Below are 12,414 nucleotides of genomic sequence, written 5' to 3' on the forward strand. Positions count from 1 at the left end.
CGGCTTCTCATGCATAAAGGCTAGGAGGCGTCACAGAGCGTGACCGCGAGCGAAGCCGAGCCTGGCTGAATGTACCAGAGTGTACTGCGCTCGGTATATGTCGGCGGCACAGTTCAAACTCAGCGCGGGTATCGGCGTATATCGCACACCCATGATTTTGCCCTGATTTTAAGGGCAAAAAAGTGCGCGTATACGCCGATAAATACGGTAAACAAAATACAGCTTATCCTAATCCTACAGTACAGGAAACGGGCAAAGGATTCCTAGGCCCTGGAGTATAGTCTCATACCTTCAGGTGATTGGACACTGGCAAAACTTTTGAGGTCAGGCCCCTTGGGACCTCTCTTATAATCCAGCATTTTGCTTGTGTCCGGGAAAGCACACAGCATGTACAAGCCAAAGCCAAAACAAAGAAAAACAGTAGTTCTGGAACCCAGGTATTGGGTTCCAATGTATATCACACATTTAAGACAATATGACTTAATCAGAAACCTTTTAAAAACATGAACACCTTCCCCATGTAGGGTTTAGTTCAAAAGCTGTGAGTCAAACAGATGACACTTGTAGCACTAGTAAAAACCTGAGGGGTAGTCTGGAGCAACCCTATGCATATGTGGTATAGCTAGACATGTGCTGGTAGGGTCAGTGAGACCCTTCTCGGCCCTGGGCATCCCTCAACTATTTTTTTTTCCAGTGAATCGGAGGAAGAATACAAAATCCATGCTGTCCATAAAGAAAAAAAAATTCTGTGGCTTCCTGTTCCTGAGCAAGTTCTTCCCTTATTTTATCATTTTAACATGGGGTTCTGTAACTCTTTAGTTATCTTTTTTACTGCATTTTAATACCATAAAAGTAGTGTATCCGGATTAGCGCAACATCAGTAAAACCTTTGAAACTGTACCCAGACCCCATGCTGTGAGGACAGCCTGTACTGTTGCTTTGGGCACTGGATCCTGCACGAGCGCTCATATTGGCACTTAGTGCAACACTTTGTAGTCAGCTACATGGTGCTTTACAGGTCCAAGGCCGTGGTCCATCGCTATGGAAGCCAGAACCCTTTTGGGTGATACCTGGACTTTATATGCAGTTCAGCTTTTAGCACAGGATCCCCTTGTATCTCCATTACAGGGCTATTTTTGGAATGTATTCACTTTACTGTGTAAACTTTTCATACTTTGCACTAAAAATTAAAAATACTTAGAGCTCAGTCTCAGGTGAATAACCAGGTGTGACATCACAACAAAGTCGCACACTTTACTGCCACTTCAGCCTAGGGTCCTTATAAGGTACTTCCTCCCTCCCTTTCACCACAAGGATTTGTTGCAAGACAGTGTACACCCTTTTCAGACGTACTCCTTTTCAGACAAACTTGCCCTATATTCTGTACCCCACAGGAGAATACCTGACCCGTAGCTATGGCAGAAACCAGGTGAAAGGGAGCCATGGCTAAACCTCAGGCGAGCATTTGTTCTGATAAAAGCCAGCATAGCACTCAACCTCAGAGTGACAATGCTTCCCTTGTACCAGAGCAGGAACCGGTTTATAACACCTGTTTATATCTGATTCTAGCTCTATCTCAGGCATGCCAGCGGCCTACTTGACAAAAGCAGAATCTTCTTAATCTATGTCACAATACCTATGACAACTAATGGCAATAATACAGCTGACTCTATTTGAGTCGGGTTTCAATATGCCTGCCCTAGACAAGGCAGTCACAGAAGGGAATATCAGGGATAAAGAAGCAGTATTTGAGGAGGCTGCAGTAGATTTTTCTCCCCCACACTTTTTTACACCTGAAGTCGAAGCTTCAGGCTTAGCAATGTTTACTAATGTAAATAAGCTCTCTACTACCATGTGAAAAAGCTTCAGCATTGTAATTCTTTCTTCTCCACCATCTTGCCAGGCCCCTTTGGGCACAAAGAGACCCTCAAAAATGGTTAAAACATTCCCTGTTGATAAACAAAGAGTGGACAATCAGATTATTTTTTTTGCCATCTGTGTCCCATTGTGGAGATTTCCCTTCACTTCCTGTCCCATAGTCAAACAGGAAGTGAGAGGAAATCCTTGAAAATTAAAGGAATTCCTTGGGGCCCCCCAGGTCACCAGAACTAGTGTTCCTTTTGGAAGATTTCCCCTCTATATTACTTTTTCAGGGGAGAACCCAAAAGTTGCTATTTCATTTTACTTTCACTTTTAATGATAATAGTAAACAGGACAAATAGAGAGGATAAATCTCCTTTACGGGGGGGGGGCACAGACAGTAAAAAAAAAAACGTTTTCATTTTGGATAGATTGGAGAGATATAATCCCTCTCCAATCTATCCAAAACTAAAAAAAAAAGTTTTGCCTTTAGTTATACTCTGCAGTCCTTCGTCTTCCAGCATTAGACTCAATTTCAATTAAACTACAGGTTTTCCTTCTTTCTGTACATGGAAATCCCCTTTAACATGCTAATACAATGCACCTTTTGGCTTTGTTTGGAATAATTGGTTTGTGTTATAGTAGTTTTTATGCACCTTATAATTTCTTTCAACCTGCTCAGTTACGTGTTCTTCTGAAAGAACTGGCTGCGTCCATCAATGAAGATGCCCATCCATTCAAAGAGGAACTAGAGACGGCTCTGGAGCAGTGTTTCTACTGTTTATATGGCTATCCAAGCAAGAAGAGCAAGGCTCGATATCTGGAGGATCATTCAGTTCAGCAGGTGACTGTTTATTGAAGGGTATTTCTGTGATATACAGTAGTAATTTTTTTAGAGTGCTGTCAACAGTCATACTGGAATTTTACATATTGAGTCATTGATGAGCTAAGATACAGTACTGTGCAAACATTTTAGGCAAGTGTGTAAAAATGCGGTAAATTAAGAATGTTTCAGAAATAGAAGTGTTAATAGTTTTTTATCACTTTCCAAAAGTAGAAGAGAAATCCAAATCAAATCAGTATTTGGTGTGACCACCATTTTGCCTTTAAAACAACTTCAATTCTTCTGGTCTGTTTCTAACTGTGGAGGGATGGGACTGACTGGAGGAGAGAGATCGCTGTTACTAATCACTAGGAGCAGCCGATCTCTCTGTCCTGTTTACATTAACGGATCCCCGTTCTGGCTCTCTTTCCTGCGATCGCAAGTGGCCGGAGGACATCGCAGCCACCGGCCACGCGCACCGGGTCCCCCGCTGTGCAGCCGGCACGTGCCTGATGGCTATGGATCTTAAAGGAGCTGATGTACACCTACGAAAATTTGCGGAGCCGACCTACCACAGTATAATGACAGCGGCTGGTCGGCAAGTGGTTAAATTGTACATTTTGTGAGTTTAAACATTTGGTATGTTTTCTATTGTGAATAAAATATGGGTTTATGAGATATTCAAATCATTGCATTCTGTTTTTTGTAGATTTTACACAGCGTCCAATCTTTTTTGGTATTGGGGTTGTAGAATCCTCCAAGGCATCTAGTAAGAAGCTAAGGGCACTCAGAATATCTTCTAAAAGCTGCCAAAATGAAATGAGTATCTACTTCACCCAGACCTTAAGGGCTTTGCACAATCCTACAGCAGCCTTCAGGTAGCTGAAACTTTTGATTAATGCAGCCTATCCACCGGGAAGCCCACTGCTGTCTTCTGTGTCAGAGACGGAAGACTAATCTACTGGGGATTCCTGATCCACAATGGCTTCCACCTTCTCTTCTTCCTCTTCTTCATTCTCCAGAGGATTTTCCTTCAAAGGGGGAGAAGAGAGACATTTGGGGCTAATGGGAACTCATGAGAACTAATCTCACAGTCTAGAAATGGCTGCAGACGATTCATTCCATGGTAAAAGGAAGAGGAGGATTGTGCCCCAGAAACAGTGGAGACACTAGACAGGGGCAGGGATTTGGCCCAAACTTCGCCCATCACAGCGGGGCTTTCTGGGAATATACTTCCTTCCAGGAAGATCACAGTCCTGTAGAGTATCTGGGTATGTTGTATGTCGGAGATTGCTGCCCACAGCATCTGTTGCAGATTTCCATAGCCAATAACAATTGTCTTCAGGAGAGTGGACCCTTCAACAAGAGGTGTTCAAGGAACTCTGTCAACAGTGGGGCACTCTGGATGTGGACTTTCTGGCATACAAGTTCAATGCTAAACTGGACAGGTTTGTCTTTAGGACCAGGGACCCTCGGGTGTTTTTGCGGTGGCTGCTCTGGTGACACTCTAATTTATACCTTTCCACCATTGCAACTTCTACCTCGTCTGCTTTGCAGGATTTTGGTGGAATTCCTATGATTCTGGTTGGCCTAGAAGAATGTGCTTTCCCAATATTGTGAACATGTCATTGGAAAGTCCTTGGGTCCTTCTGGATTGTCGTGTCAAAGTCATGACAATCAAGGCCCAGTCGTTGACCCTTCTTTACAGTCACTTGCTTTAATGGCATGGCCATTGGAAGCCAGTCATGTGAGACAGGGGAATCTCTGATTTTGTTGTCCCTGCCCTTCTGAAGGCTAGAAAGGTGACTTCTTGAAAGATTTACCACAGGAATTGGAAATCTTATATTGCTTGGTGTGAGGATAGAAGTTTTCATCTTTGTCTTGGATTGTATTTTGGCCTACCTCCAAGTGGGAGCTGCTGTGTGACTGGCCTTAAGTACAATCGACAGTCAGATTTTGGCCTTGTCTCTTTTTTTTTTTTCTCCCAGAGTGTCACCTACTTGCTAGGAGAGTGAAATGATAAGGTTGGCCTCTCTTTATACCTGCATCCCAAGCACTTCTGGAAGTGAGATGGTGCCAAGGGACAGGAGAAACAAGAGTGTTGGTAGATGTTGATGGCAAAACCCTGGACTGGAGTTGCGGAAGATCCAGTAGAACATCTGGTCAGGAATAGAAGAACGGCAAGAAGAAACCAGCAGAGGTTAAAGGGGAACTTGGGTTGTACTGTAGATTTGGGAGACAGTCCACTAATGCTCCCCATGAAGCACTGCAGCCGATGCTAAGTGCAGTCAGTGCAGGCACTCTGTGATAGTGAGGAGCCAAATCAGAAGCAGGAGCAAGTTCTGCAGCGAGGTACAGAATCCTGAGCCGAGGCAGAATCATGGATGTAACCAAGGTCGGGGGAATTGTAAGCAGCAATACAGGCAGAACCCAAGATCAGGTCCGAGGCAAGCTGGGTCAGTTTGGGGAAATATTCACAGAGCACGATCAAGGCACAGGATACAACTGAAGACCAGTCAGCACTGATACGGGATTAAAATATCCTTTAAATATGCCATCTGGAACCAACATTGGCTGTGGACCTGCTCCTGTGTACGGTGCTCATAGCCACTGCATTCCTGCGAGCATGCACATGCCTGGGCACATTTTTGGGAGCAACAACATGTGCATATCTGAGTTGGCCATCTTACAGAAAGTCCCTGATACAGAGGCTGATTGCTTTATGTCCTTTAGTGTGTGCCTTTGTCCGATGTGTATTGCTCCCTGGTCAGGATGCTGTTGACTCTGTGGGATCTCATTTTGGTACTTGCTGTCTTACAACAATCTCTGTTTGAACCCATCATGGATCTTCCTTTAGTTCTGTTAACTTGGAAGTTTTTTTTTTCTCTGGTTGCCATTTCTTTGGCTCGTGTTTTGGAATTGACTGCCCTTTCCTGCAAGAAACTGTTCCTGGTGCTTCACTGGGACAAGGTCAGTTTTCAGCTGTCCTTTTTACTTAAGGTGGTTTTGGATTTTTAGCTCAACCAGGATATTGTAATGCTTTCGTTTTTGTCCTAAGTCTCAGACTCCGAGGAACAAGATTCTTCACACTGTGTTTGGTTTGTGCTCTCAGTACTTACCTGAAGTCAACTGCTGCAATTTAGCAATCGGATTTCCTCTTTGTGCTTCCTGAGGACCCAAGGAAGGATCACGTAGCTACTCAGTCTACACTTTCTCATTGGATTCATCCGCTTATTTCTCTGACTTGTGTTTTGAAAGGTAATTTACCACCTTTTTCATTGACAGCTCATTCTACCAGGCATGTAGGAGCCTCCTGTGGGGTATTCATCATCAAGCTTCAGTAGCTCAAGCTTGTAAGACCACTACCTGGTCTTTGGTTCATACATTTACAAAGTTTTACCAGGTGGATATTGGAACCACTGAGGACACTACCTTTGTAGACTGCTGTTATTTCTGCTGTAAGAATTCTGGAGACACTGTGTTCCATGATGTACTCCAAGACAAGGATTTTACAGCTTATCAAAAACTCCGGACCCTTATCCGAGCATGCAGCCTGGCAGGTCAGGAAAGGGGGTGGGGACAAGCCAGCCCTGAATTATACCAGGCCGCATGCCCTCAACATGGGGGTGGGTGTTTTGGGGCATGTTGATGAGGACAAGGGCCTCTTCCCGACAACCCTGGCCGTTGGTTGTTGGGGACTGCAGGCGGGGGGCTTATCAGAATCTGGAAGCCCCCTTTAACAAGGGGGGCCCCAGTTCCCTGCCCACCACCCTATGTGAATGAGTAGGGGTACATTGTACCCCTACCCATTCACCTGAAAAAAAGTGTCAAAAAATAAAATGCAGTATACTGGTTTTTAAAGTAATTTATTAAGCAGCTCCGGTGTCTCTCCTGACTTATTCTCCCCTCTCCGACTCTTCTGCCTCCTCCACTGATGTCTTCTCCCCTCTCCGGTTCTTCTCCGCTCTCTCTCCTGCCGGGTCTCCTCCACTGTCATCTGTTTTTTTGCTCGCTCTTCCCCACTGTCTTCTCCCTCTGTTCTTCTTTCGATGTTGACTTGAAGCTCTCTCCCGCTCTAATGTCGGGTGCACGGTGTGCCACTACTTATATATTGGCATGGGGCGGGGTCACCGTGTGACATCATTGGGAGACCCCACCCCTTATGACATCATTGACCAGAGGGTCAAAAATAAAATTCAGTACACAGGTTTTTAAAGTAATTTATTAAGCAGCTCCGGTGTCTCTCCCGACTTCTTCTCCCCTCTGGCTCTTCTGCCTCCTCCGCTGATGTCTTCTCCCCTCTCCGGGTTCTTCTCCGCTCTCTCTCCTGCCGTGTCTCCTCCACTGTCATCTGCTCGTGTGAAACTCTGCGTGCTCGGATAAGGGATTTTACAGGTAATCAAAAACTCACATTTTTACAGTGATCACTGTTTTCATTTTTTTTTTTTTTTGTACTTAAAGGGTCACTAAAGGAAATTTTTTTTTTTTAGCTAAATAGCTTCCTTTACCTTACTGCAGTCCTGGTTTCATGTCCCCATTGTTCGTTTTTGCTTTGATGTTGCTGTAATTCCTCTCTGTTCTGGACACTTCCTGGTTGTGATCACCACAGTACTGGGAGATTTCTCACTGTGGTGACTAATCAAGGAGGTGTGATTACGGTTTATAAAACGAAACTGGATTGGTGCTGAGGGGTTTTAGACAAAGCATCACTGCCCTCTATTGGTTCTCTGGCTCTGTACATCAGAGAACCAGGAAACAACAGCAAAAACGAAACTAAACTGTAGGTACATTATATGATTGGTTTTTATCTATTTTTAAAAGGAATCAGTTAACTATTATGTCTCTATACTCTGTAAACAGTCATTTCAGCTACCTTTAGTGACCCTTTAAGGAGCATGGGAACACCTTAGGACTATCTGCAAACATGTCATTTGTTCTTAATAGAAAAATATAGTGTTTTAGTCATATTTAGCCTCAGTTGTGGATGCCTAATAAATCTTTTAGCTTGGTACCTGTGTAACTCTCTTTTCCTGTAGGTGGAGCTGCTCTGGGAAGATGCACTTATTTTGTTCGAGTACTTCAAACCAAAGACTCTACCTGAATTTGATAGCTACAAAACCAGTACAGTCTCTGCTGACCTAGCAAATTTGCTAAAGAAGATGGCCACAATTGTACCTTCAACTGATAAGCCTAAATTGAGCATGGACATTGTCTCTACTTACATTGATGGCACAAGTAACAAGGTATGGAAACTTAATTTCTTGTTATGTTTGTGTCCTAATTACACCATACAACCGCCGGATCTTTTACATGTGGTGCAGGGTGGTCCACCGCCCCCCTCCCGCTGCCTCCTGCCACCTTCCCCAACTCTCCCATTCCATCAAGGAAGCCCAAGGCTGAAACTGGCAGTCAGGGAGGCATACCATAAAGATGGAGGAACTTCCATTCCTCCGATCATCACAATGGTATATGAAAACGGAAGTGCAAGGATTTTGCCACTTCCAGTTTCGGTTGGTTGTTAAGCCTTTACTGGCTTGTAAAGCATCTGATTAAACCGATCTGTTTGATCAGATGCTTTTGAGGGCAGAGGAGAAACCTGGGGTCTCCAGATCCCTCGGTAAAGAGGACCTATCACGACCCATGCTGTTTATCTCTTCTAATAGCAGTAAAGTTGATTAAAAAAAATTTAAGAGTCAGTGTCAAAACAAAATGAATAATACAAAAGTAAAACGGCCCTGTTTCTCCGTGCTCATGCACAAATGCATATGTAGGTCCCGGGCACATACTGTATGTAAATGGTGATCGCACCACAAATGTGAGGTATTGCCACAAACGTGTAATAAGAGTAATAATTCTAGCACTAGACCTCCTGTGTAATTCTAAACTTGTAACCTGTACAGGCTTTTCAAGCGTCGCCTATGGAGATTTAGAATTACCATAGTTTATCATCATTCCATGGGTATGCGCAATTTTATAGGATAAGTCCACTTTTGGGAATATGCTACGTATTCTAACCATTTTTAGGGTGGAACATGTAACATGTTCCTAATGCTGCAGCCGCTGCCCGATTACCCCCACACCCCAGCTGATCACTGGCGTAATGGGGGTAATCGGCTCCAAATAAATGCACAATTTTTTTTTTTTTTTTTTTTAGTTGCGGAAAAAATTGCATTTATTTATTTTTTAAAATGAACTTATCCTTTAAAGTGTGACATGTTGGGTAACTATTTACGTGGCATAACATCATATTTTATATTTTGTCAAATAATTGGGTATTATATTTGTGTTCACTAAATTTCATTAAAGTGCAATTTTCCCGCAAAAATTGCATTCAAAAAAACGCAAATATCGTGTGACATAAAATATTGTGAAAAACTATTTTTTATTTTTTTTTCCAAGGTCCTTTGCTTTCCGAAAATATATACAGTTTGGGGGTTAAAAGTAATTGTTTAGTTAAAAAAATCTGATTTTTACATGTGAGAAGTGTCAGAATTGGCTTGGGCAGCAAGTGGTTAAAGTTTTATCTAATACAAAAATGCAACTTTTAACATTTGTGTGAAAATAAAAAATTTCCGTGATAGAAAAGTGCTCCTACCTTTTTTTTTTTTTCTCATGACAACGCAAAAATAAGCACATCATGGCAGCCTTGCTTATTTCATTACTAATGGATTTACATTCACTTTTTTCATAGTAATCCTTTTACTAGCATGTGTCATTTCTTTTAGGTGCCAGCTCTTCCAGAAGGTGCAGATGATTCCCCTGAAATACTGAATGAAATATATTACCTTCTTGCTGATTATCATTTTAAAAATAAGGAGCAATCCAAAGCCATTAAATTCTACATGCATGATATCTGCATCTGTCCTAACAGGTGTGTCTACATATCATTACTGTTTTAATCATCTTGTCTGATTGTTTGTGTGTTAAGCACCCAGAAATGCTTAGGCTCCATTCACACTAGTGTGACATGTCATGCGACTTTGGACACATAACGTGATTTTCATGGCAGCGTTTTAATCTAGGTGACTCAGTCTTAGTGACTTTGAAAAGGTTCCTGCACTACTTCGATGTGACTTTCTTGCGACTTGAATGCAAGAGAGTGTAAAGTTGCATGAATGTAACACTCAAAATCATGCTCCATTGTAGTTGCACTAATGTGAATGGAGTTCCAATCCCTGTTGTTTCCTTGTCACTTTTTTTGTTTTTTCGAGTTGGCCTTTTAATATTTCCTCCATCCATCCTTTTCTTTCACTATGCTCACAGATTTGATTCCTGGGCTGGCATGGCCCTAGCAAGAGCAAGCCGTATCCAGGACAAACTAAATTCTAATGATATGAAGAGTGGCTTCATATGGAAACATGCCACTGCTGTGTTAAACTGCTTTAAGCGAGCTCTGGAAATTGACAAATCAAATCTGTCCTTGTGGATTGAGTATGGCACGATGTCCTATACTCTGCATTCTTTTGCTTCCCGTCAGCTCAAACAGTTGATCAAAGAGTTCCCTCCAGAGGTGGTGGCGCAGGTAAGACGCTTCATCGTGTTATAAGACTTGTACTCCCTACCATTTATTATCGTAGCGATGCCTACATTAGTATTATTTATTCACAAGAAAAACTAATTTTAATAAAATTTTATTAAATTATAGGGGCCTTTTGTTGTAAGGGTGAAACCTTTAATGCATGAAAGTAGTGATAAGCCGCGCACCCTAATACTATGTGAAACCATAAACCAACATAAGTACATTTTGGTGCAATATCATAAGTGACCACTAGATGTCTCTAGTGGACTGATATCAATTGATTACCATAAATAAACATACAATCTAGTGCAATCTCATAAGGTTATATACTCTAAAGTACATACAAATATACATGTACAGTTGTGCTCATAAGTTTACATACCCTGGCAGAATTTATGATTTCTTGGCCATTTTTCAGAGAATATGAATGATAAAAAAACGTTTCTTTCACTCATGGTTAGTGTTTGGCTGAAGCCATTTATTATCAGTCAACTGTGTTTACACTTTTTAAATCATAATGACAACAGAAAAATCCCAATGTCTGAGCATTTGTCGTACAAGTGTGAACCCAAGCTTAAAGGGTCACTAAAGGAAAAAAAATTGCCTAAAATTAATGTCTGCAAGGTAGACAAACAGAATAGTGTAATGATTCTGTTAAAAAACGAGTAAATACCTATTAAATTCCTTCATCTATATCACCTCCGGCATTCTAGTTTCTGTTCTCTCATTCACTTCCTGGTTTTCATCGTTTGTTCATGTAAGAACTACATTTCCCAGTATGAATTGCGGCACGCCCAGTAATTCACACCTCCTTGAAGTCTCTAACATGTAGCGTCCTGCCACACAGATGTAGTTCCCAGGAGGGGGTGAGCACGTTACTGACCACCGCAGTAAAGCCTCCCATCACGGTGGTCAGTGAAATCAGACAAGCAGGAAGTGAACAGAACAGAGAAGAAATAGAGCAACTTCTGAGCAAAAACGAACAATGAGGAAGTGAAAAGAGGAATGTCTGCGGGTAAAGGATGCTTATTATGAAAAAAAAAAATTCCTTTACAACCCCTTTAAGCTAAAAAATGTTAAGGCTGGGTTCACACTAGGATGACTAACGCTTCGACATTGGGAGCTCATGTCGCATGACGTGTGAAAATCAATGTTTCCCTATTGGAGCCGTCTTAACTGGTCCGACTTTGAAAATGCTTCCTGCACTACTTTGGTCTGTCTTTAATCCGACTTCAGACCATTGAAAATGACTGCAGTCGGATCGCCGTCTTGACTGATCCGACTTTGGCATGCGACGTGTGCTCCAATGATCTTGAAGGGGAACTCCACGCCAAATTTATAAAAAAAAAAAGGGGTGGGGGACCCCCCAAAATCCATACCAGACCCTTATCCGAGGACGCAGATCGGGAGAGGGGGTAGGGACGAGCGATCGTCCCCCCCCCCTCCTAAACCATACCAGGCCGCATGCCCTCAACATGGGGGGTGGGTGCTTTTTGGGCCCACCCCAAAGCACATTGTCCCCATGTTAATGAGGGCAAGGGCCTCTTCCCGACAACCCTGGCCGTTGGTTGTCGGGGTCTGCAGGTGGGGGGGCTTATTGGAATCTGTAAGCCCCCTTTAACAAGGGGGCCCCCAGATCACGGCCCTCCACCCTATGTGAATGAGTATGGGGTACATTGTACCCCTACCCATTCACCTGAAAAAAAAAAGTGTCAAAAATAAAACGCAGTAATGTAATTTATTAAGCAGCTCCGGTGTCTCTCCCGACTTCTTCTCCCCTCTCCGGCTCTTCTGCCTCCTCCGCCGATGTCTTCTCCCCTCTCACGTTCTTCTCCGCTCTCTCTCACGTTCTTCTCCCTCTGTCTGCTGTATTCTGCCGGGTCTCCTCCACTTTCTTCTCCTCTCTCTTCTCCGATGTCTTCTCCCTGTGTTTATCTTCCGATGTTGACTCAACGCTCTCTCTTGCTCTAAAGCCGGGTGCGCGGTGTGCCACTACTTATATTGGCATGGGGCAGGGTCACGGGGGGTTGTCACCCGGAGGCCCCACTTCTTATGATATCACCGCCCATTATGTCCTGGTCAATGATGTCATAAGGGGTGGGGCCTCCGAATCATGTCACACGGTGACCCCGCCCCATGCCAATATAAGTAGTAACACACCGTGCACCCGGCATTAGACCGGGAGAGAGCGTCAAGTCAACATCGGAAGAAG

At 43.2% G+C, this 12,414-nt stretch overlaps 1 protein-coding gene across 5 annotated transcripts in view; it reads left to right on the forward strand.

Annotated features, from left to right (window-relative positions):
* CABIN1 (calcineurin binding protein 1) overlaps positions 1 to 12,414 on the forward strand; it is a 288,720-nt gene that overhangs the window by 64,509 nt on the left and 211,797 nt on the right. For all 5 annotated transcript variants that reach the window (XM_040349192.1, XM_040349212.1, XM_040349222.1 and 2 more), the window contains exons 20-23: positions 2,543 to 2,704; positions 7,720 to 7,926; positions 9,409 to 9,554; positions 9,947 to 10,205. In XM_040349192.1, coding sequence (XP_040205126.1) covers positions 2,543 to 2,704; positions 7,720 to 7,926; positions 9,409 to 9,554; positions 9,947 to 10,205 — 774 coding nt within the window. The remainder of the gene's footprint in view (positions 1 to 2,542; positions 2,705 to 7,719; positions 7,927 to 9,408; positions 9,555 to 9,946; positions 10,206 to 12,414) is intronic.

Source organism: Rana temporaria, chromosome 1, assembly GCF_905171775.1.
Source record: "Rana temporaria chromosome 1, aRanTem1.1, whole genome shotgun sequence".
Taxonomy (NCBI): Eukaryota; Metazoa; Chordata; class Amphibia; order Anura; family Ranidae; genus Rana; species Rana temporaria.